General features: G+C 41.2%; 1 protein-coding gene across 2 annotated transcripts in view; it reads right to left on the reverse strand.

The window, feature by feature from the left end:
* ANXA4 (annexin A4) overlaps positions 1 to 26,162 on the reverse strand; it is a 57,665-nt gene that overhangs the window by 9,920 nt on the left and 21,583 nt on the right. The window contains exons 2-12 of one of the 2 annotated variants that reach the window (XM_036908267.2): positions 25,366 to 25,420; positions 17,675 to 17,762; positions 13,972 to 14,066; positions 11,544 to 11,657; positions 10,617 to 10,707; positions 9,034 to 9,113; positions 7,216 to 7,272; positions 4,168 to 4,261; positions 2,812 to 2,907; positions 2,193 to 2,251; positions 1,052 to 1,174 (exon numbers count right to left, since the gene is read on the reverse strand). In XM_036908267.2, the coding sequence (XP_036764162.1) occupies positions 1,052 to 1,174; positions 2,193 to 2,251; positions 2,812 to 2,907; positions 4,168 to 4,261; positions 7,216 to 7,272; positions 9,034 to 9,113; positions 10,617 to 10,707; positions 11,544 to 11,657; positions 13,972 to 14,066; positions 17,675 to 17,762; positions 25,366 to 25,374 (906 nt within the window). In that variant the 5' untranslated portion in view covers positions 25,375 to 25,420. The remainder of the gene's footprint in view (positions 1 to 1,051; positions 1,175 to 2,192; positions 2,252 to 2,811; positions 2,908 to 4,167; positions 4,262 to 7,215; positions 7,273 to 9,033; positions 9,114 to 10,616; positions 10,708 to 11,543; positions 11,658 to 13,971; positions 14,067 to 17,674; positions 17,763 to 25,365; positions 25,421 to 26,162) is intronic. The other variant, XM_036908268.2, reaches the window with a different exon arrangement.

Consider the following 26,162-nt stretch of genomic DNA (forward strand, 5'->3'; position numbering starts at 1 on the left):
AACTTTGTTAAGGTTTTAGGTGAATAATGATGATTTGTTTTTATTTGCAATTCATTGTATATCAGTGCGATTAAACATTTTACATATTTATTGTCCACCTGTGTTTCATCTTTCATGAATGACATGTTTTCTTTTTGCCTAGTTTTCCTTTGGAGTTTTTCTCCTTTTTCTTAGTGATTTGTAGAAACTCTTCATATAGGGATATTAACCCTGTATTTTGTGTTATAAATATGTTTTCCCCTAACTTGTTTTATGGTCATCTTTGGATCTTAAAAGCATTTTACTTACAGCTAGCTATATTTCAGCTCTGCAAAATAAAGTCACCTCATAGACTGTACAGAAATAGAAACAAGTTGCTGAATGTCTTGTAGACAACAAACTCTACAGCTCAAATCACCTAGTAGTTACATCTCTCCTGGCTGTGAATAAGATTCACAATATTTTAATCATAGATCAAATCCTGATTTGATGTTTATTGTGCAGGCAACACTAGTTTCTAGGGAAATGGGTCTTGGCTTCATATTCATGACACCATTCTGGTTATATCAAGAAGTAAAATCCCAGTTAACGAAGGGTTTTGAAGGACGTGAATCATTTCTTGTCACTCCCATGCCATGCTAGGACTCTTAGAAGTCTGGTGCCAGGTAAAGAACAGCAATCCAGGATAACTAACACGTTTTTCCCATATTTTCAGCGGACTTCATCTGGCCCTAGATAGGGTTCTGGATGATTGATTCAGTTGCTTTCTTTCATTGCGAGAAGGGAGACAAGGAAATTGTGCTCTTAAGGTATTCATTAAAATACACTTCTCTCTGTGGTCAACATGAAATAATTACAATGTTTAGGAGGCAAACATTTCCAGCTTCTAACTGGGCAGAGATTTAAACATTTGTGTGAAAATAGAGAGACTGGAAATCTCTGAATTAGAGTACCATCTTTAAAGGGAATGATACCTGCCGAGGAGAGAAAAAGAGGTGTCTAAGTACCTAGGTAGAACCCTGTCCTTTCATCAGAGCTCTCCCCTGGACCAGGCAGGGTTCCTGTGACCTACCTTGATGAAGGAGTATAGAGACTGCCCATAGAGCCTCTTGAAGTTGTCCCGGATGTCCAACATATCAATCTCTGCTCGAGAAACCATCACTCTGATGAGGGTGTCATCATTGGTGCCCAAGCCCTAAGGAAGAAAACAAGATCCCTACATATCAAGGCCTAGCTGGTTTTCAGATGGAGCGCTTCATTAGGCTATCAAGGCAAACCTATGTATGTTCTCCTGCTGATGTCCTGTGTGCCACAATGTTAAAGGCCTGTGGACTATGGCTCTTCAGCATGGTGTTTGAGACTTTCCACAGCCTACCTTTCCAGCACTCTGTGTTCTGACCAGAGGACACCGCTCTCTGCCATTCTAGAGACATACTCGGTGTTCTTGAGCCTGCCTGCATCACCTATTCCTGCCCCCAAATGTCATCCTTTCCTCCCCCAGCCCTACCATGCAAAATCCTCTCATGTAAAACCTCCCTTTAAGGTCCAGCTCAAATATACCAACTTCTTTATATATTCTTTTCTGATTCTTACCCCTGAAACAAACAATATTCTTTAAAAAAATACTTTTTCCTCTGTATTCCTATAATATTTATATTGTCAACTGCTATCTTACATTTTATTTTGTTCTTATTGATGTTTTGCACATACTTCCCCTCAAGACTAGATGTTCTTTGAGAGCAAGGACTAAGTTTTGATCTTTCCTGCACCTCCCATGGTTTCCAGCAAGAAATCGTGCACAGAGTACAATGCATGGTTAGTAGTTTGGGCTCAGGAGCCAGCCAGCCAATGTTTGCATCCCTACTCTATCACTTTCTCACTGAGGACCTTAGGCAAAACACGTATCCTCTCTATGCCTCAGTTCTCTCATCTGCAAAATGGAGGCTGCTAACAGTACCTACCACATAGAACTGTTGTGGGTATAAAATTAATCTATATGTATAAAGCATTAGGAACAGTGATCACACATTATACATACTCAGTAAATATTACCTAATATTATTATTATCAGGCAGTCAGTGGAGGATTTGATGAATTGAACTGAGTATCTCATGCTGATTTTGGCTAATTGGTGTAGGGAATACAAGCAAGCATATGAAGGTGGACACAAAACACATCAGAGTCATTCAGATGCTAAAAATGAAGCTATTTACCTTCATAGACTTATAAAGTCTTTCAGCAAAATATGCAGATTTGTTCCTCATGCACTTCACTGTAGAGAGACAAAAAAATAAAAGATTATAGATAAAACCTATGAGAAAAACTGACAGTTGTTCCTCTGTTTCTACAAGGTAAGAAGTATCTCTTAATTGCTTTGCCAGAAAGATTTTAACAAAATGATGTTTTATGAACATAGGCTATGCTGAAAGCATTTTCACAGATGGCAAGTATCCTCAATTTATTGTCATGGAGAAGTAAGTAATAAAGGCCACTAAAGCAAAAGACAGCATATAGTTTCAAAATGATTTTTATCTCTCCCACATTAAACTGTTAGTTCTAACCATTCATAGACTCACAAGATGCAGCTAGTATAGGATTATCTTTCTATACACTGAGATGCAAAGGCACAGAGGATATAAAATATATGAGGCCTCATGGTACAATGACAATCGAGTTGTATATATTCGTTGTTTAAAATTCTGGATCACATCATGAGTGATTTAAACCATTTTTAAATTCCTGAAATAAAAAATATATCCCCATGACAACCAAGATTAACGAGGAAAGTTTATAAACATCTGTGAATGTACTCCTCATCACCTACTAGCTTACCTATAGCCAGCAGAGCATCTTCAAAGCTACCAGATGTTTCAGATTTAATACTCTGTTCAATATCCTTCTGTGATAGCCTTTTGTATTCATCAAATACTACAAGCAATAACAGAAGAGAATTATAAATAACAAAAAAGAATAGAGGAAGCTAAAATTTATGGAGAGAATAAGCATCTTTTAACCAGACCACACTATTTATCCTTTAGCTGATTTCAAGAGGAAACTAATTAGCAATGTGGGTGAGAACCCAGGAGGCATATAGCAAGTAGAATGAGCCCAAGGAGAGAAGGGAGAAATATTGGGAATCTTCGAAGACATCAGGCAAGTCCTTTTCCTTATCTGGGATCCTGGTTTCTCACACACAAAATAGAATCTCTAACGAGATTTGCTTTCATTTCTCATGCTTTCCTTAGTAAGAAGAATGTGTCTTTTTATCACGTTGGCCTTGGTGATCACCTGTATGCTCATCTTCCTTTTGGTTCATCAAAACTAGGGCAAATCAGCCTCTTCAAAACTGAGTCACACTGGTAACAACTGATCGTATCTTTTAATAGACTTTAAAGTAATACAATTTTTTTGCCTTTTTGCCAAGTATTTTTTAATGTGATGAACAGTTCAACTCTCCCTTTAATTCAAAGAGCCAAAAGTATTTCCCATTGTCCCGCTTGTCCCATTCTGTATTATTTCCTCTTAAGTTGGAGTCTGTGTATTGCTTGGAACAAAAAAATCTAATTGACATATTTTCTAAGCCTCGGTTTTCTCCACTGTAAAATGGGGAAAATAACAGCTGCTCCACTGGGATATTGCAACAAAAAATGCTTATAATGTGTTTAGCACTAGACCTAGAAGACAATTAACAAACCTCAGTTATTATACACCCTCACTATTATTGTTGGTTGGTAAGAAAATAGTGAAATTTTCTTGATCTAAATAGTGCTTAGTCATCTTATGTCACATAACCCCTGAAGAAATCACTTATATTAGCTTTACAACTTGGAAGTTCCATAGGAATAAGTGTCAACCAACATTTTTATTGTTTGCTGATGTGTTGAAGATTTTTCCATATGTAACCAAATTTAATGGGGCTGCTTTGGAGAAAAGACCGACTATGAAGGGCAGTTTCCTTTAAGTAGGAATGCCAGATTCCTATGAATACCTTTTATCTAATTGTTCGTAATGAATCTTTCAGAAGTTGGCCCTCATGCACATACATTTCCAAAGTAAGAAATCTAAGACAGTTCATACAATCAGTTCTTTGTAGCAAATAAAATGGAACAGGTTATTGATTAATTATGGGCAATATTGTTTTCACTCTCCTTCAAATTTTTTCTTTGGACAATGAGGTAAGGGCCTTACCATGCAACAGATGGTTTCGGTTTCGGGAACAGAGAACAGTTAGGAATTTCACCTCATCTGTTCCCCATTTCTTCTCTCCAGCCTCATACAGGTCCTGAAGCCAAACAAAATACAAGTTTAAACACTATAGAGAAGATGCCAGGACATATATAAATACTTCCAGAACTTCAAAGACCTGAGCTGGCTTAGTTTCATTTTGTTGGAGATGGGGGTGGAAGTGATACTGGCAGTCAGTAGAAATGACTTAAGATTTTTCCTTAAGTATAAAACTAATAGGACAGTCTATCTCCTTCAGAGTCAGGGCAAACACCAGCAGCTCCCAGTATACAGACTACATAGCTTTATTTTAAGAGCTAAAAGGAACGCCCTAGACTTGGGCTGTCCCACACAGTAGTCACTAAGTAGCTATTTAAATTTTAATTAACTAAAATTTAAAATTCAACTCCTCAGTTATACTAGCCATATTTCAAGAGCCTGGTGACCACATGTGGCTAATAGCTACTCATACTAGAAAGTGCAAATGTAGAAAATTTCCACATTGCAGGAAGTTCTATTGGACAACACTGCTCTAGAATAATCTGTGATTTGCTCTAGGCTACAGAAGGTCTCACAGTGGAACAAGGACCCCATTAATAACTGCTTATATTCCAAACATGTAGGAATACAAGAAACTGATACTGGCTACTTTAACTATATTATTAACAAATCAAAACTACTGTTTATATCACCTCACTGCTTTTAAAAAACAACAACAAATTAACAAGTATTGGCAAGGAGGTGGAGAAATTGGAATCCTTGTGCACTGTTGGTGAGAATGTAAAATGATGCAGCCTCTACAAAAAACAGTATGGCTGTTCCTAAAAAATTAAAAACAAAAGAGTTATCACACGATCCAGCAATACTACTTCTGGCTATATATCCAAAAGAATTGAAAGCAGAATCCTGAAGAGATATTTGTATACCAATTTTCATAGCAACATTACAGTGACACATGAATAAACAAAATACGGTATATACATGCAGTGGAATATAATGCAATCTTAGGAAGGAAGGAGATCTGCTGCATGCTACAACATGGGTGAATCTTGAGGACATTATGTTAAGTGACATAAGCCAGTCACAAAAAGCCAAATGCTATATGATTTCACTTATATGAGGTGTCTATAAGGTGGTGAATCTCATAGAAATAGAAAGTAGAATACTGGCTGCCAGTGTCTGGGAAAAAGGGAAGATGAGTTATTTAATGAGTATAGAGTTTCTTTTGCAAGATGAAAAAGTTGTAGAGATTGGAGGCACAACAATGCACATATAGTTAGCACTACCGAACCATATATTTTAAAATGGTTAAGATTAAATTCTATGTTGTATGTATTTTATCAAAAAATTTTAAACCCTGTTGTTTATTTATAACCAGCAGCTGGCTTGCTAAATTTCTCAAAATGCCCCTAATCGACACATTTTGTCACTCATTAGGCTTGCTTTCATCTACTCATTTGTTTATTCACTTCTTTCTTTAATTCTCTCACTGCTTTAGAGTCAATCTACAGAATCATGGAATTTTAAAGCTGGAAAGGCACAAAGGATTCACTTAGTGTAATAAAGTAACAAACTTTAAAATTCTGGTTTTCGTTGTTTCATTGAACATCATTTCTCCAACTTCCCCAGCCCAAACTTATTTGGAAGCATCTTTTCACCTGGTCACTTCCAAGGAGAACTGTGCTCCTTAAGGAGCCCAAAAACATTTGTTGAGTTGCAAGGTTTTTAAAAAAATCAGACAGATCTGGATTCAAAAAGTCCAGTTCCCCCAGCTATGTGATCTTGGATAGTTATTTAAATCTGTGCATTAGTTTTTTACTATAAAACAGAAGTTGTGATATCTACTTCACAGATTTATTATAAGGGAAAAAAGTCAAGTAGTTAACACAATGCCTGGTATCTTATAAACCCACAAAAAAAACTGACGGTGGACATAATATTTAAAGACTAAATGGCTCACTAATGCTCAATTTGGGATTCACCTAGGTAATGGAGGTTCCTTCCAACATGCCCCAAAATGCTATCCTTAAGGTAGCTGAAATTCACATAAGCCTCCAAGAGTTCAAGTGTTTTTAATAACTCTTCCCTCCTCAAAGCTTCTGGATTGAAAGCAATTTCCTATATCTCCTGTGTTAGATGGGCCTCCCTGAATCCTCAGAGCTCTCATGACACATATACCCCTCTCCCTTCTGCTGAAAGCAACAGGTTTTTTCCTGCAGAACCCATAGTGGTTGATACCTCACATACTGAATAGGACGAATACATCTTTATGGTTGTATATTGGTTAACAGTACAGGGTCTAGATAGATTCAAATGGTCTAGGTTCAAATCCCACTTCTGCCATTTATTATCTGTGTGAACTTGAGCAACTTTTCTGAGCTTCAATTTCCTTGTCCATAAAATGGAGATAGGAATACTTATAGGGTCCTTGCAAGGATTCAATGACAAACTTCATATAAAGAGCTTAGAACAATGTATGGTACCTGGTGAAGACCTACTTTTTATTAGCTATTATGATTAGTGTTATCTGGCCACAGTAAGCAGACCAGGGGTTGATGCCAGAGCAGCCATTAGTGAGCTGGACACCAGGGAAGGAGCTGCCTCTTGCGGTGTAGTATTAACTTCCCCCAACAGGGTACACTCTGTGCCACGCTATTTTACACAAGTCCTAACAAATGTTCTCTTTGAGGAAGTAAAGAGGCAACGTAAACAAAGCAAAGGCAGGTCCCTTCACCTCCAAGTGATTCAGAAGACACTCCAGGGTTCTCTGGGGCGGCCACACCATGGTCCTAGTGCCAAGAAATCCGGAACCAGGGATGCTTATATAATGATGCCCTGTGCTACCCCCTGAGCCCCAGGCATCTCTGCAAGAAAACTCTGCTATTAAAGGTCATCTATGGGAATCTTTGTTGTACCATATCCCAGTCTGGCCTACATACACTGAAATATACGAGGGTGTCCACCAACTAAGGCCTGTCCTACTGGCAAGAAAGAAGCTGCTGTTCTGCTCACCTGGGCATCCTGTCTCACGAGAGCATCATCCAGAAAATTTCCTTCATCCCTGCCACCCTGAGAAGGAGAAAAACAAACCAAAGAGCATGAGAAGGTACCCATGAAGATTTGGGGCCTCTGTGGAGACAGACTGGGAACCCAAGGACATGGTAATTAGAATAACAAGGGGTCACCTTTCGGGCCTAGGGAGAGAACACAAATGTCCTGTGAATGTGCCTGCATTATCCCCGTGGCTCTAATCTGTGCCTAGAGAACATTACCGACTAGGGCGGAGTCCGATGTGGCTCCCTAATGTTGCACGGCTGTCTGTGCCAGTGGAAGGGCAAGGAGAATGATTGCTGCCCGCCCCTTCCACTACTGTCTCCTGCCCTTCCACCTCTCCTCTACTGTCTGCCCAGCTGACCCAGCCTTTCTAACTGGCAAATCTGCATCGATCAATTCTGCCAAATAGGGGCTGGGGACGGAGGAGAACCAAGAGCCAGGACCAGTGGTGGTGCCTCAGGAACATGAGAGAGCCCCTGTCACTGCCGAACACCAGCTCACGGGGAGGGCAGGGTTGAAGCCTGGAGGAATGCTACTTTCTCTGGCTTGTTAGACTATTTTCATTGCTATGCTGTCTTGGTATTCTACAGTATAGGCAAGGCTCAGCAGAGTGGTAAACCTGGGAGGAAAAGGAAAAGTGGGTAGGAGATAAGCAGTAAATAACAGAGACAGAGTGAGGTGGGAGTTGGAGATGATTTTCTGGGTTCTCATTTGTGCATTGGAAGAGCAACAGTGTTAACAGAAACAGGAAAAACTGGTTTAGAGGGAAAATGAGTTCTTGTTTTGCTTAGGACTGATTTTGAAGTGATGGTAGACTATCCATAAGGAAACATCTGAAAAGCTGGGAGAAATGAGAGTGTCACACTCAGGAAGGAGGTCAGGATAAGCTAAATGTGGGAAATCATGTGAAATAGCTCGTGTATCCTCTTCTCTTTTCTGGTACCCCTGCTCCCACAACTAGCCCAGTCTGGCTTTATCACTCATCTGCAATAGTAAGCTAGCTTCCTACCTGGTCTCCTGCCCTCCAGTAACCTTGCACATCACTAATGCATTACTCTTCCGAAAATCCAGTTGCAATCACATCACTCTACTGCTCCCAAATCTTTAGTGGCTCCCTACTGCTCTCAAAAGAAAGTGTAAACTACTTCCAACATAGGATCCCAGTTCATCCTTCCACCTTTGCTCCTCAAATGAGCAGCCCAGCCGCTCAGCCAACTGTTTCTCGGACATACCCCGTATTTCCTGCCTCCTTGCCTCTTTCTCTGTTGTTCTTTCTACCTGGAATCCACCCACCCACACCTCCGCCTGACATCCTAGCAACCCTCTAGGTCCTCTCTGAATGAGCACCTGTCATGTAGCCTTTGTTTCTGCAATCAAAGTCTCCCCTTGACCCTTCCTTTGACTCTGTGCCTCTCCTGGGCACTTACTTTCCATGCCTTTATTCCAGCAACCTGTGTACCTGATATTCCCTTATGGCAATATAAACTCTTAAAAGTCCAGAAACTGTCCCTTAATCAGCTTCATAACTCTCAGTGCACCAAGTAATAAGGGTAACTGGCATGCCTTAGATACTTGTCTGTGAAAATTAAAACAATGGGCATATGTGACTAGCCAGAGTGTCTAAAGGAGAGATGATAAGAAACAGCAGCCCAAGACTCTCACCTGGGGAATACAGGAGTTTGGGAGGTTGAAAGGGTGAGAAAGACGGGAAAGGGGAAAGAGTGAGCATCCCAATAAAACCCCCAATAGAAGCAGCCAAAAGGGGGCATGACTCACTGCGGACAGAGACACCAGCACTCGCTGGAACATGAATGACGTGTCGGAGCAAATGTCATCTTCAAGGCTCCGCCCATATTCTAGCAAGACAGCAAAATCAGCGGCATCAGAGTCCTGCCCAACACTGCCCGATACCGTGTCACGTTCTGATCTCTCCAAGACCAGCTGTTTCATGAGGCAGCTCATCGTGAGGTTTTCCACCCCACACACAGTTTTTCAAAACCTAAACTCTGGTAAAATGGTCAAGATAAGTTTAGTTCGTTATTATAGTGGAAACGAGATGTCCTTGTTCCTTAAAACGGAACAGGAAGAGCGGCTGGAGCTGAATCCTCCCTCTATGGTTCCTCCTGTCCAGGGGTCTGTCCTCAAAGTGGTTTCTAGTGACGCAGAGAACAGCACCTGTTGACTGGCCTGTGAAAGGCAAATGGAGCGGAGTTTCCTCCATGTTAGGGACAAGAAGGGGCTGTCAGGGCCAGACTCCAGTATGTGCCTTCTCTGCAGGTCACCCGCCTCAGATCCTTCCCAAGAGAAACTCCAGCCTTTCCCAGGCCTCAGCAGGAGGAGACATGCGTTGGGCAGGTGTGGGCATCTGCACGCTAGAACCAAATTCCCAGGGGTTAGCATCTCCTTCTCTGAAGACTTACCGAAGAACTCCTATTGTTTTGTTTTCCTTCTACCAAAGTAGTACATGTTTACTACTTAGAAAACGCAAATAAGTAAAATGAAGAGGGGATAATAAAAATAACTCCAATATAACTTAATCACCCAGAAATAATAATCACTGACATCATCTTGGTATGCTTCCTCGTTTTACCCCACATACTTGTTTTTCTCTTTCTTATAAAAATGGCATCATAGCATACTATTTTATGACTTGTCTTTTTCACTTATCCACATACTGTAGCAATTAATGTAATTTAATAATATCCTTCAATATACCTCTTGATGACTACGTAATACTCACATTGTGTGGGTGCACCATATTTTGTTTAGCCAATCTGCTACTGTTTGACATTTTTAGCTAATATAAACAATACTGAATAAACACTGTAGGATCTAAAATTTTGTGCACTTTCTAATATATTCTTAGGACAAAAAGGCATGCATCTTTTAAAGGCTGTCATATGTATCATCCTTTGGAGATCTTTAAGAGAGGAGTAAGTGGCTATCACTCTGAGATGGCTGGAGGACACAGAGTCTAATCTGGAGGGAAGAAGTTGGGCCAGACAGCCCCTCTAGGTCCTTCCCTGGAATGCTAAGATTCAGTGGCATCACCACTTTTGAACAAGCATGCTTGATTCTCTGCTTGATAATAAGGAACAACTTTCCAACTTTCAGGGTAATAAAACACTGCACTGGATAGTCTAAGTAAGGAGACACCTTCACCTAAGAAGTCTTGAGAAGCCAATAGACAGTCATTTGCCTAGACAGGGACCTGCTGGAAAGCATAGCTTGGAACTGAGTATTCTTCAAGGACAGTGCTTCTATAAGGACAGTCTAATCAGTGGGTACCCACTGGCTTGCTGGTTTATTTCTCAAATCACAGAGAAACCTCATCCAGGACCATGGAGGATGCTACATACGAAGCTGGTAGGTCTGGTTTATACGCCGGATCTCCTCAGACGTCCGGGAGGCCAGGATCTCAATCAGGCAGCCCTCATCTGTGCCAGCTCCCTAAATGTGAAACCCAGAGAAGGGGCTTTATGAGCCAAACTCAGAAAAATCTGAGTCCCAGACACAGACAGAAAATAGACAGGAATCTGCAGAGAACAAAGAGATCCCACCAGGTCCTGGCCATAATTTGCTAATTTTTTACTGTCCTGCCCAAATTCCAATGTGTTTACCATAATCATTATCAGTAATAACAAAATTTATGGGTGGTTTCTGTTGGTTGGTTATTGTACCAGGTTTGGGACAGTTTCTGCCCTCTGGGGGCTTAATCTTTCCTTGACCTCCTCTGTACTTTTCCTTTGTAGGGCAGAATCTTTCCTGGCAAAGACTGTTTCCTCTACTTTCCTAGAGCCTAGCCCACCTTCCAAAAGGCTGAATATTTATTGACATGGTTGAGGAGGATAATTGTATTTGAATTTCCTACTCGGTCATTAAAACTGGCAGACCCTGGGCTAGGGCACAGTGGATCCAGCATCTAGAGGCTGAGAACCTTCTTACCAGTTCTGGGCCTACATTAGACCCAGAGGCTCCCAATGTGTCAGTCATAAAGTTTCATATCTCAAAAGCTGCTGTATAATAAGAAAGTTCTGGAGCTATAGCACAACTATAATCATTCTGTACAGAGCCACAGGAAACAGCAAGCGATTCTGTTAACTTTCTGGTAAACAACTTTTAAATTACAATTGCTGTAATGTCATGTTTCAAGTCATTTTTAAATGAAAGAAAATCTATCTCTGTACCTCATCCTCCCCACTCTCAGAAGGCCTTGGTTAGTTTCCTGAGAAAGCTGGGCTGCGTTCATACTCACAGACGGAGATCATGAGAGGAGGAGAACAAACCTTCATGGCCCTTTGCAGCTCCTGCACATCGTACAGCACCGTAGGCATCATCATCCCTATGATCACCCGCTCAAAGTTGCCGCTCAATTCCGACTTCAAGTCGTCTATCAGGTCCTGCAATGCAAGAAAGTGGCTCCGTTTAACTGGTATGGTAACAAACCAGCACTCTCAAAGTGTGGTCCAGAAACATCTGGGGTCTCCAAGACCCTTTCAGGAGGCTGGCACAGTAGAAACTATCTTCATAATAACACTAAGACATCATATGCCTTTGCACAGTTGTTCTCTCACATTTGTAGAGTAGCATTTTCCAAAGGCTGTTTGACATATCTACATTTCTACAGTTATGTCAAAAGGCCATTAAAATACTCTTTCCAACTACGTACTGCCAGAGACCAGATTTTCTTCATATACTTCAGCCAAAACCATGAATCACAGCAAACTGAATACAGAATCAGATTTGAGACTCTCTAGCTGTCTTCCATTAGGCCAGACATTAAATCTTTGCAAATGTAAAGCAATGCTAATTTTCCCACTGATTTTTTTGTTTTGCAATATGTAGCCATTTTTCATAAAAATGTAACAATAATATGTAATGGGTGTATTGTACTTTTAAATAAGTTAACAAATACATATTTCTCAATGTTCTTAGTTTTAATTTCTAATATATTAAATTATCAAGATATAACCCAGAAAACAAAAATGTCCTCAACAATTTGGTGTGTTAAAGGGTCCTGAGATCAAAAAGTTTGTAGACACTGACTTAGATGTATTCACTCATTTAATAATATACCTTGAATATACTTCCAAGTTAGTACTCACTCACCTATGACATTTTTAACACCTGGTGTAATTTCTCATGTAGACACAATATAATTTCTTTAATGAATCCCCTTTTTCTATTTTTGTACTGTTATAAACACATGCACTTAGTTGTATCTTTGTGATTATTCATGATTATTAAAGACCCAAATCGTAAAAAGAAATGTGAATTATTTGGATGAAGGACCAAATAAATTCTAAAGACGTTCACATTTCCTCCTAGAACAGGTCAAAGAGTTTAACAACCTGCTTAAGATCAACCAAAATAAGGAGCTGAGTTACCATTCAAGTCTAGATCTCTCATTCTCACAAACCTGATTCTATGACACTGTATCTCAATCTAATATGTATATTTTTATGTTCCATCCATCCATATTGATGAATAAATGAATTAACAAATAAATCAGTGCTTAGTCAGTCTGTTAATGTTGGGTGTTTAACAAACTGTAAGCAGATCAGCTTAGTTCTGAAGCTGAATAATTAACATGAATGTGTGTGACAACAACCGTCAGGTCCCTAGTTCATAAGTGACATGCACATTCATGCCTATATGTGCTCATTAAATGAGTTTCTTTGGAGATGGAGGAGAGTTTAAAATGCCCAGAAAATAGTCTGAGCAATCTAATCAAAGAAGCCCATTCCCCACTGGGATGCCCACCCAAAGTTCTCATGCAGGTGCTCCGGGGAGCGGCTGAGCCAGCCCCATCCAACCCAAGCAGTTTAATGCCTGTCTTTGAGCAGCAGCCTCAGTCTGACTGGCTGTAAAGTATCTCGAGGGTAGAAACACTTATCATAGAGTTATTGTACCCTGAAACCTGGAAATATGTATTGACAGTGTTTCCTCAATAAAAAGATTCTTGCTAATCAGAGAGCTAGGTTTTTAGTAATGGGGAAAGATTGGGTGTAATGACTCTGATAAGCGAGTTGTTGAAAACGGAGACAGAGAGGGGATCCTGAGGAGTGTGGGATTCAGCCTGAAGGGGAAAACATAGTGAATGAGTCATCTGAATGTATAAGCTACTAAAATACATACATACATACATACATACATACATACATATATATATATATACACACAAACACATAAAGCCCCATTCTAGAATTCGAGGGTGTGTCCCTCAACTGAGGATCATCAAAGGATCATACAGGCTGTAAATGAGTTCAGGTGTAAGAGTCAGAACAGACCCTGAATTCTAGGAGAGCCTGTTTAAAACAAACTGGATTTAAGTAATTTAGTCAGTTTGGAGGGTCTTCATCCACAGTGGCCTAAAAGAAACTTGACTGGGGTCAAGGAAGCTCAGTCCTGCCCAGTGCTCAAAAGGGTGGTGTTTGAGACCCTTCAACAACCAAGCCAGGACTTGGGTGGGAAGAAATCAAGGCAGCCTTGAGCTCCATGAACCAAGAGATCCTTGAAATCACTTCTGGCTAAGGATAGTGGAGGAAATGTGTTGAAACCATTTTTTTTCAAGAACATCTTTAAACAAGGCAAAGGATCCACCTTTTAAAAACACAGGGCCACTTCAGGAATCTAGATCAGAAAGAGGCCTCTGCCTCCATGTTGCCTGACAGGTCCTTCGTCAACCACCCGGAGCCTGAGACTGCGGCCTACCCTGCCGATGGTGGTCTTGTAGGCCGTCCTGATCTCCTGGCGCTGGGCCGTGTTGCGGTAGGCGAGGACGCTGATAATGGCATCTTCATCAGTGCCTGGGGTGGGGCGGGCAGAGACAGCGAGTGAGTGTGATTTGATAGAGAATGAGAAAACAGGTCCTTCTGGGGTCAGTGGAGCTGCCCAAACACATGCACAGAGCTTTCTAAGAGGAAACGAGGAGTAACAAGTTCAGTGGGCTTATCTTTTTTGGGAAACACATAGATTTGAGTCTTAGCCTCTTCTTTAACTGTTTAATTAGCTGTTTACCACTGAACAAAATAGTTAACTTCTCTGAGCATTAGTTTCTTTATCTGTAAATATGAGTGATCTCAGTGCTTTCCTTCGTAGTGTTAAATAAAACAAGTAAGTGAACTGCTCAGCACAATGCCCAGCAGTTACTAAATACTCAGTAAGTGCTGGCTGGGCTCATGCTTTTTCCCCTCCTCTGGAATTCTTATCAGGTCTTTTGGGTCTCCTGTATCTATCTTCCATGTTCTTGCCTTTTCTTATTTTATTTCCTTGGAGTTTTGAAACAATTCAAATTCTTCTTTTAATTCACTGATTTGGCACTTTCCAGGGTTTTAATTGGCTGCTCAATGCATTCACTGTATTTCAAGATCTGTAATTGTGTTTCTGTTTCCAAGCTATCTTCCCTGTCTCACGCAGTTCCCTTCTTATAACAGCCAACAAATTCCCATGATGTAATATCCCACCAGAACTTTCTGATATGAACAAAAATTTAAAGAAGTCTTAAATTTGCCTTCTTCTTGCAGCAGCTTTTATAAGGGTTCTTTATTCTGGTTTTCAAATTGGTCCCTGTCTTAGTAACAGCAGGGTGCTCAAGTATTTTTGGTGAGTTTTCTGTTTCCTTCTTCTTTATACTGTAAGGGGAGTTGTGGTGGATTATAGAAGAGGTTCTACTGAAATAGAACCCCAGGAGGTAATGAGAAAGTATAGACTTTCCAGAGGTGTTATTTGCAAGATCAGTAATCCAGAAAATTCCAAGGTGTAGAGAGGAAGCTATAGAACTTTAAGTTTATATACCTTAGGGACCTACTTTGCTTTCTGTTTTCTCTTGTTTTGTTTTTTAAAGAGAGTAACAGATACAACTATCTTTACCATCCTTTTCTCCTCTAGACTTTCAGCTGGGGGGTGAAGGTTCATCACCTTTTGCTCACCCCATCTCTACAAAAGGCACCATCCTAAATCTAGGCAGTCAAGTCTGAGCCCTCAAAATAGCTTTGATTCCCCCCCACCCTTCCTCCACATTCAGATTTCCTGCCAAGTCATGCAAAAATCTAACTCTAAAATCTTTCTGCATCTATCCCCTCTTCTTGATACCTACCAGTATTACTCTACTTCAGGGTTTCAGGGTCTTTCCTTAGACAACTGTAGAGTCTGCTAATGAGCATTCTTACCTACTAACTGGTCTTTCCAAAGTATTAACAAGATCATTTTCCTAAAAAGAAAAACTCACCATGTCCTTCCCCTGCTCAGGAATACAAAATGGCTCTCCAGCATCTGCTGGATTTACTACAGGCACTGGAGTCTGGCATTTGAGACTCTCTACAATATTCATTCACTAATGTAAGTTTTCATGTAAAAGGATACCAGGCCGCCAAATTCACAGACTTAGTTCTTGAATTATTGTACTTGACCCAACCATGCTGCACCCCTTTCTTCTGACCTCCTTCCCTACCAGCCTGCTGATGTATGCCTCCCTGTAGTGCCGTTACTCTGGCATCTGCTGTGTCCTGGCCAACGCCTTGGAGGCATCTCCCCATGTCTGTGGTTCTATAGGTGGCCTTCTCAGCAGTGATCCCAGGGCCTCCTCAGGTACCTGCCTTCTTAAAAGGCTCCCAGCTAGCCAACCCCTGCTTTGCAAGTGCCTCCTGCTGCAGGCCACCTTTCCCTGTATTTGCCGTGACTCCCCTAGGCTGCAGCTAAACTGGGAAACGGGATGGCCATGCTCATACTCATCCCATGCCTTTGTTCATGCTGTTCCATTCACCTGAAACACCTTCTCTTGAACTCTTATTAATGGAAACTTAACTCCTTTCCCAAGTCCCGTCTTAAATTCTACATCCTCCAGGAAGTTTTGCCTGATGCTCCTAAGTTAAATGTGATCTCCTCTCTGAACCCTAGTGGGATATTATTTGTGGCCCTCCTATTGCTATTATATTATGAGCTGATTCAAGTTATTTCTGTGCATGCCTCAGCCATCTAGCACCCATGGGCTAGTTACCATGAGGACCTTTATAATCCTTGTCTCCCCAACTATCTGCCTCACATTGGCTCCCTGCCACAGCAGGCACTGAAGAGGACTGGTTATGTCAAATGTCTCCTTACTTTGGGGAATTCTGGGAACTTGGAGTGCCATGTGGTTCATGTCTGACATATGGTGTTCTTGGCTATATGCCAAAGAATTAAGATAACATGAAAAGGGAGTGGGTAAATACATCTTCCATTTTATTTATGGAAAAGGGAAAATGAGAAGGACACACAGATTCAGAACAATGATCTGTTCAGAGGTGGACAGCAGGGTAGCACAGTGACTTAAACTCCACTCTGGAGTCAGACTGCCTGGCACCAACTGCCTGGGATTGCCCAGAATCCTGACTAATGTACTAGTTCTGAGACCTTGGGCAAGTGAGCTAGCCTCCCTAAATTCAACTTTCTCACCAGTAAAACCAGCTGCTGTCAGGATTAAAACAGATAACCATGCAATGCATTGTGCCTGATGCACAGTAGTGCTTAATACCTGTTTACTATCACTCTTACTGTTGTTGTTGTTAGTAACATTGGGCCTAAATAAAATGAACACTTTTTGGGTAGAAAACTGGGAAAGAAGACCTTGTGGTCCAGTGTTTTTATCCCAATCTCAAGGAGATTATACATAGCAGCTACGAACCAAGTGTACTTCTCTGGCCACATCCAGCCAGAGACCAACCCCAGGTGGCCGCCAGTACACAGCCCACCCCTGCGTGAAGTCTTTGCCCTCAGGAGCTAACTGGAGGGCAGTGACCAGAAGACAGCCGTCCCACATAAACCCCATGTTGCGCGCCAGCACTGCTGCCACTGCGCCACAGCAATGTGCAGACGGCCTTGGGGGAAAAAATGGGGACTTGGCGCTGGGAGGCTCCAGCTGAGGCCAGCCTCTGCTGAGTGTGACTCATGGCTCCGTTCCACTTACTATGTGACTTCCTATGTGACTCGACTTCTCTGGGGCTCAGCTTCACATATGGGTCTCAGTTTCACAAATCAGGTGAAAATAACAATATCAAGAGCTGCTTTCACGAAACCCCAGGCCTGTTGTGTATATCCTTGGGGGTAGTATTTGTGAAAGTGCTTTGTGAACCTTATGGCACTACACACATACAGTACTACATGGGGAACAAATACATTCCTTTATATATATTTATAATGTAATGCAGAGCAGAGTTAAATAATTGGGGAAATCCAGAGCAAATGCATTAAATTTAAAATTCTACAGTAAAAGTGAATAATTAATGTTTCCCATTTAATTTGTCTTGAAAAGCCAATGATGTATTCCTACCATTCTTTCTTAGTGTGAGACAGACTCTTTGCCAGCAGACTCAGTGCCCTCCATGTGGCTGTGATGCACAACACACAAGGGTGTGCCTACCTCCAGCAGGACACTCACCAAGCCCTTTCATGGCCTTCCTCAGGGTCTGTGCATCTTCACTGGCACTGAATCCTGATGCAGCTTTGATGGTGCCTCCTTTGGTTGCCTGAGCACATAGAGAAACATCACCTTACCAACACGGTGGCCTCTCGTTCAGCATGCATTTGCTGAGCACCTGCCATGAGCCTGACCCTCTCCCAGGTGCGGGGAATGCAGCAGTGACGATGAGAGAGGAGGCTCTTGCTCCCATGGAGCTTATGTGCTAGCTCAGGAGGAGGCAGACAGTCAACAAGACAATGAATAAATATTCTACCAGGTGCCTGGCAGTGAGCAGCGCTACGGAGCAGAGAGATCCTGCTCTGAGAAGTACACTCAGGCTGAGATCTGATGACAGAAAGCAGTGGATCATGCAAAGATCAGACGGGAAAGTGTTACAGTAAGGGGAAACAGCTAAGGCAAAGGCCCTGAGGCTGGACCCAGTTTCTATGGGAGGAGCATGACAGAGGCCAGGGTGGCTCTAGTTGGTGGGCAAGTGGAGTGTTAAGACAGGTTACATCACTACCTATGCTGTGATCTTGTCCCTGCAAAGAGGGGAACGAATAAACCTGAATCTGATTCAAGCCTCTAGATCAATACCAATTTACCATAAGTACAAAAGAGAGGAACATGTTAACTCACACTACAGGGTTGTAATCAGCAAAATCCAGACTGTGAGAAATACTATTTGATGAATGATCTAGGTTCTTCAACTACAAGGTGAATTAGAAAAGAGAGAGGTGCAAGAGAACTATGGCTTAAAAGAAATTAAAATAATCAATAATCATAATGGGTGAATGTTATTTAGATCCTGAAACAAACAGTTAAAAAAATGACGTTTATGAGACAATTGGAAATTTGAACACCAACTTGATACTTGAGGACATTAAGGAATTAGTGTTAACATTTTTAGGGATGATAATGGTATTGAGTTATATGTCATTTATTAGAGATTTAGTCTTATACATGTTGAAATAGTTTACAGATGAGAGGATAAGATGTATGGAATTTGCTTCAAAATAACCATAGGTGGGGGGAAGTAAGTGGAAATAAAGAAGAAACAAGACTGACCACAAGTTAATAATATTGATAGGTACAAAGGGTTCTTTTTAATATTCAGTTTTCTTTGACATGTGTTTATACTTCTGTATAATAAAAAATTTACAAACAAACAAAAAAGAAAGAAAGAAAATCAGGGAAGTGGGCTGGGCAGAACAAGGCAGCCGCCACAAGCCTGGTAAGGAGTTGGTATTTTATTCTGTGCAGTGGAAAGCCCCTGGTAGGGTTTAAGCAAGTGGATGGGGGAGATGTGATCTGATGTACATGTTAAAAAGATCACTCGGCTGCTATAGAGCGATGCAAAGACCAGTGCGGGCCAAGATCCAAGATCCAGGACATGATGCTAGACCAAGGTGAAATTGTTAAAAAAGAATGAAACAGACCGACCGACTCAGCACATGTTTTGGAGAAAAGGCAACAGAGCTTGCTGGTGAACAGACGTGGGAGGTGAGGAAAGAAAACAATCAGATATAACTCTAAATCTCCTTCCCTGAGCAGCCAGGCAGAGAGGGGTATAATATACCCAGATGGGGAAAAGTGGAGGATTACCAGATTTGGATAGGCAGTGGGGAGAAGGACTTAGAAGTTCTATTTTCAAAATGTTAAGTTTGGGATGTCATTAAATAACCAAGTGCTGTTACCAGAAGGACAGTTGGTTATACAATGTAAGTAGGGACCAAGTCTGGGGAAATATATTTAGGACATACCAGCATTTGGATGGTACTGGATGAGATGAGCTAGGGAGAAGTGAAGCTGGGGAACAGGAGTCCTAATAAGAAGCCTGGGCCTCTCCCACAGGATAGGACAGCAGAGAAAGAGAACCCAGAGAGGATGACCAAGTAAGGGTGGTCCCTGCTGGAAAACCAGGACAGTGAGGAAGGAGGAAGTGGTCAGCCTGCCACGGTGGGTTTCAGACGAAGACACAGATGGGACAGACAGGCTCAGCAAGAGGAGGGCTCCTGGTGACCCTAATAAGAGCTGTTCCAGGGGAATGGAGGAGACTGAAGCCTGACCAAGTGGGCAGAGGGGAGAATGGAAATGTCACAAGGAGGAGACAGCAACTCTGGACAATAGAGGTGATGACTAGCATCACCAGAAATGATCAACATGCCTTAAAGCAAGATGTACTCTGAGGTATACATCAGAGTTGGTGAAGCTGACCCTTGGCAAATAGAGATTAAAAATTAAAATGGGTTAGTATCCAATAGGGACCATCTCAGTTGGATTGTGATTAGAGATAATTTACTGATTAAGATCGAGTGCCCTGAGTATGTCTAACATATCTACTGATTTGTTAATATAATTTAATGTTGTGGGAGGCAGTGTAGAGAAACACATATAACTCAACACACAAAAAAAATGAATAACTAGATGGGAAATTCAGTGACAGGACACAAAGAATAGAAAACTAAGATGAACTAGAGGGATGGGGTGGAGGAGGGGTTGGAAGGAAACCAAAATGCAGGCCTTAAGGGCCTGTGTAGTTATGAAAGGTAAGCCACAGATTTCTCTGCCTAGAAGCCACAGCAAGAGCAAGTTGTAATCAGTAATGAGACTCACTCTGTCCATAAGAGGAAAAGGGACCAAATGTCCAAGAAATACCCTGCTTTTTTTTGTATTGAACTTAGAGGGAGGCTATAAGCACCAGTGGAGCTCTTCTGGGCTCCCTGATTGAACAATAGAGGATGGAATCAAACTAGCTTTAGTGCCCCTTCTGTACACGGACACTAAGCATTACTATAATCCTTTAACAACCTATGTTTTGTATTCTGAATTCCGTTTTCTTGTCTTTAAAACGTTTTAAGTAGTCATAACCAGCACTTTCTGAAACTGTCCTGCCTCCTCTCCTGTCCCTTAATGAATTTGTCACGTGTCTGTCATTGTGTTATGCATTTGATTGGCTGATGCTGCCTATGTGGAAGGATCTAAATGATATTCTTGGTACCCAGATGTCAGAGGAGTTCAGACCCATCTGGACACCTTCCTCTGTTCACAGCTGGTGCTGTGTGCTTTTAAGATGCTAAGAGCTCACGAGCTCAGGGTAAGAAGAGATAACCAAGGATGCACTTGGAGCTGAGGTCACACAGTAGGTCTGTCTCTCCTGACTTTTTTGATGATACCCCTTTTGAAATGGTAGAATTAACAAATTACCAGTGGTAGAATGTCATGGTGATGGGAGGTAACAAAACAAGGAGATCACTACGAACTACTGGAAAAGGAGAAAGGTTTTATGTCTTATATAAGCCTTGCTCAAGATGTACCCCATAGCCATGTGCCCATGGTCCATTCATGGAGACAGTCAGTCCTGTCTCCTCTACATCGCTTGGGAGGTCATGAACACTATAAAGGGAGTCCTCATGTTGGAGAAAATATCATCTGTGGGTCTTTGTGATGGAGACATGGTGGGCTAAAGTGAACGGCAGTAAAGCTTGGCGGTCAGGAACACAGGTGTTGGAGTGGGGCAGACCTGGATGTGAATCCTGGCTTCCACCCTTTCTAGATGTGTTGTTATGGGGGAGTTTCATTTCTCTCATTTGTATATTAAAAATATGATATCAACCCACAGAATTGTAATAATGAAGCAGGAAAATGCAAAGCACTCAGCCGAGGAACCAGCAAATAGTAAATACTGAAACAAAACCTCAAACTCAGTGGCTGTTACCATCATTATTATGACTTCAACAACATCTCCAGAATAAATATAATAGTGAGGTTTTTATATCTACTTCTGATAACCTCCCTTAATGTAAACTTATGGGGTAATGCCAAAGCAAAATTCAGAACAGAGCATTTGTAAAAGATGGCAAAAACAAGAGAGAACAGATCAAAGACTCCCTGATGATTTAGTTTGATCCAAGGATGTAGTATGGATCATGTAAAGAAATGGAGGGCTTGTATTCCCTTAGGGCAGTTCTCTGGCAAGTTAGACTTGAGCTCACTGTAGGCCACATCATGCCCTTCCAAAGGCCTCAGGCACCAGAGGGGGTGGGCTTTGTCTGCTGAAAGACCAAGTTTCCACCGCCTGGATATGGTTGGCATCTAGGACAGTCAGCACCCTCTATACACCTGACAGGGGAAAGTAGAACATGTAGTACTCCTGCAGAGGGAAAACTACATTGATTTCCTTGGGCACTGTTATGAGTTGAAATGTATCCCCCAAGAAAAGGTATGTTGGAAGTCCTAACCCCCAGTACCGGAGGATGTGCCCTTACTTGGAAACAGGGTCAGTGCAGATGTAATTAATTGGGATGACATCATACAGGAACACTGTGAGCCTCTAATCCAGTATGACTGGTGTCCTTAGCAGAAGACAGCTTATGAAGACAGAGGCACAAAGGAGAACAGCACACAGCAGAGACCGGAGCTAAGCAGCGGCAGGCTGAAGGGTGCCTGAGATTGCCAGCAAAGCACTAAAGCTAGAAAGAGGTAAGGAAGGAGTCCCTTACAGGTTCCGGAGGACTCGTGGCCTTGGCAACACCTTCATTTTGGATGTCTGACCTCCAGAATTGTGAGACACAAATTTCTGTTATTGTAAGCCACCCGGTCTGTGGTGCTTTGTTGTGGCAGCCTTAGGAAATGAATGCACATACTTTCTTTTCTTCTCTATATCAGTAGTAATAAGCAAACTGGACTCAGACATTGACCCCACCATGAGACACCTTTCTGAGTCAAATATTTCACAAGGTTCTTTGGGAACTCCAGTATTGAAAACATTCTGGATGGTATTCAAACATAGCATATGACTTTAAAGCAAACCGCATTGCTGAGGGACACTTGGGATTAAAATTAATATCTAACAAGATGAATTGATAGAGGGATTTGCAAACATGGTTCAGTTTATCAATTAATATCCTTAGTGACTCTTTTTTCCAGGAAAAAGAAAAGCCCAGGAAAATTGTTCTTGTTAGCCCTAAAGTATCCATACTGATTACATTTCAGGACATAATGTACCATTTATTATCTATTCTGGGAGGTCAGCAGATTCCATCCCATGGAGGCATCTTGTGGCAGCAGGCAAAGGAAAAGGGGAGGATGCAGGGAAGAAAGACAAAAACAAATAGCTAGGAATAGGTGTGATATCACAATTAATGAAATATTTTTAAAAATTTTTTTATTAAGGTATGATTGATATACATTCTTATGAAGGTTTCACATGAAAAAACAATGTGGTTACTACATTTATCCATATTATCAAGTCCCCACCCATACCCCACTGCAGTCACTGTGCATCAGTGCAGCAAGTTGCCAGAGATCCACGATGTTCCTTCTCTGTGATCCCCCACCCCATGTGTACTAAACATAATACCCCTCAGTCCCCTTCTCCCTCCCTCCCCACCCACCTTCCCACACCCCTCCCCTTTGGTAACCACTAGTTCCTTCTTGGAGTCTGTGAGCCTGCTGCCATTTTGTTCCTTCAGTTTTGCTTCATTGTTATACTCCACAAATGAGGGAAATCATTTGGCATTTGCCTTTCTCCACCTGGCTTATTTCACTGAGCATAATATCCTCCAGCTCCATCCATGTTGCTGCAAATGGTAGGATTTGTTTCTTTCTTATGGCTGAATAGTATTCCATTGTGTATATGTACCACATCTTCTTTATCCATTCATCTACAGATGGACACTTAAGATTGCTTCCATATCTTGGCTAATCAATGAAATATTATTCAGTTATTAAAATAATAATGAAGATAATAAAAGGCAAGATTGGAATACAGTACAATGGAATACTAATCAGCAATAAAAAGGAATGGAAGAACTGCTGGTATTTCCAGCAACATGGATGGAGTATAAAAAATAATGCTCAGCAAAAGAAGCCAGACACAAAAGAGTATAAACTCTCTAAATCCATTTACAGAATGTTCTAGGAGGGGCAAAACTGATCTATAGTGGTAACAATCAGAAGAGTGGTTGCATTTCTAGGGTGGAGTGGAGAGCAGGAAGGGACTTCCTAAACCGGTGAAATGTTCTATCTTGATAAGAGGAGTAGGTTACATAGTACATATATTTGTTTAAACTCATCCACCAGGAACCTTATGAGCTATGCGTTGTACTATATGAAATCAAAACTTTATTAAAAGTTCCTAAATACTTGAATACAATGGCTTTTAAACATGCTTTCCTTTTATAAATGCAGAGATTTGGAAAAAAATTTTTTAAAGAATTAAGAAGAAATTTAAAACCCATATATATAATAAGAAAACATTAAGTCCATAACTCTGTCATCTAGAATAATTTTAATATGCCACAAAATGTAATATAAACATGCTAGCATAGCAAAGATTAAAGTCAATACCTACTTAATTGTTATTTATGCTGTTATCACCACTGTTTAAAGACCATTATATGTGTGAATAGGGTCTAAAATAAAATGATGGAAAAGAATTGGGAATTACAATATTGTGACTATTGTGTTTTTCCTTTCCTTTAAAAATGTCCTTTAGCTGTCCAATAAATAAGAGTCATGATGGAAAAACAGGTTCTAGGAAGAAAGATGAGAGCAATTGAAGTCATTCTCCTCCAGTGGAAAGCACATTAAAGGGTCACCTGGTTACAGGCTTCACAGGTAGGAAGGCTGTCATCGTGCTACGGACAGGAAGATACTGTCCCATTAATTTTGCATCACCAGAGCCAAGTGCCATTTATAGCACAAAGTAGGGGCACTGTAAATGTTTCTGAATAAACGTTCTCCACATCCAGGGGGAATCAATCAAGAAATGGATTTTAAATTAAATTGTAAGAAATCTGGGAAAGACATGAGTAGGCCTTTGCCTGCCAGGGATGATGAAGAAAATTCTAGAATGTTCTAAAAATTACAGAAAATTCTATTACAAAATTTTTGAGATTATATTACTATTTGTTAAGGATAGTTTACATATCCATCTTCCTAAAGGAAGGTATTTAGAGCTGGCAGGATCTCTAGTTCCTCTCCAGGTATAAAATTCTACTTCCACTATTCCTTGCCAGAAGACAAGGGATCAGAATCACCTGCCTATTCAGATACCTTATTTGGGTGGGAGAAGGAGAACAGATGGCCAGCCAGCCTGGGGTATGTCTGCAGCTAAGAGGCTCAACTTCCACATCAGCACTGAACTTTACTGACCCTTCAAATGGATCTGATTCCCTACCTTTTCCAACGATCAGACAATCAAGCTCCAAGGAGTTCAGTCCCAGCCAAAAGCAGGAGGCAGAGGACAAGCCCATATGGCTAAAGACAGTCTTCTCAGTGAGCCTGAAATGAGGGTGTTACAGCAAAATGCAGATGGCACTCATGCCTTGATGGTAGAATCTACAGGATTTTAGTGTTTACTTCTTATTTGCCTAAGTTTTCTACAATGAACATGTAGTACTCCTGCAGAGGGAAAACTACAACTGGTTTCTGTACCTCGGGATGTCTGAAGGGTTCAAAGGATTCCCTCTTCGAACTATTGTTTAGGGTCAACTTACTTACCACCCCTGAAAGAAGTTTAAACAGTATTAAAAAAAAAAAAGAAACTGTCTCTTCATTTCCTCCTCCTTTCCTTCTGTTGAACAAACATCCCTTTGTATAAGCGAACAGTCACTGAGTACACATCCTGTACCTGCCTGTGGCTGGTACCAGGTGAGGTGACTTACCATGGCCATGACTCTATGTCAGGATCAGAGTTCAATTGCTCAAGCAGAAGTTCCTCTGTGATAAAAGCAGAAGGGAAATTACTGTGATGAGGGAAGTGTCATTGAAATCATTAATCAGGATAACTTGTAGTTTGCACAAAGTTAAATCATAGGAAAATTACAGTCAATTTCATCAAAAGGCCAGCCATCGATTAGCCAAAGATACAAGGGCCAAGGCTAATAATTAAAGGAAGACTATTCAAAGAGGCCCATTTATTACTCTAGCAAAATACTTTCCCACCTGCTCTTCTATTTGGATACACATTACAGAAATTATTCCTATTGTTTTGTCAGGAGGAAGTACATTACTTATGCTCAAGCCAACCTGGATTCTGAACTGTAAGCTCCCGTGGATCAGAAGACATGCCTCTTGGAGAGAAGAAATAATCCAACTCCATCAAGGAAAAGCACCGCACACCACCCTATCCTGTGTGTGTGTGTGCACATGTGCATGTGGTGACAGGCTAGTGGCCCAACCAACATTAGGCTCTTTTCACGTCCCAAAGACTACTTTGACCGCCATCACCTAGGACTTGACAGAGTTTCCTCTCTCTAGGCTGCAGGCTTACACTCTCATCTCTGTCCTTAGTTCTCTTCAAGCAGCCCCTGCTTCATCAAGAAGCCTTGAATCATCATGCATTTATTCAGTTCTTCAGAATGCAAAAAATGCCTTTATGTAGGCTAGGACTCTTGGTCTAATGATATATACACAGGCCTCTGAAAGGCAGGCCAATTGACTTCCTGTTTCCATATCTAAG

This window comes from Manis pentadactyla, chromosome 2, assembly GCF_030020395.1.
Source record: "Manis pentadactyla isolate mManPen7 chromosome 2, mManPen7.hap1, whole genome shotgun sequence".
Classification (NCBI taxonomy): domain Eukaryota; kingdom Metazoa; phylum Chordata; class Mammalia; order Pholidota; family Manidae; genus Manis; species Manis pentadactyla.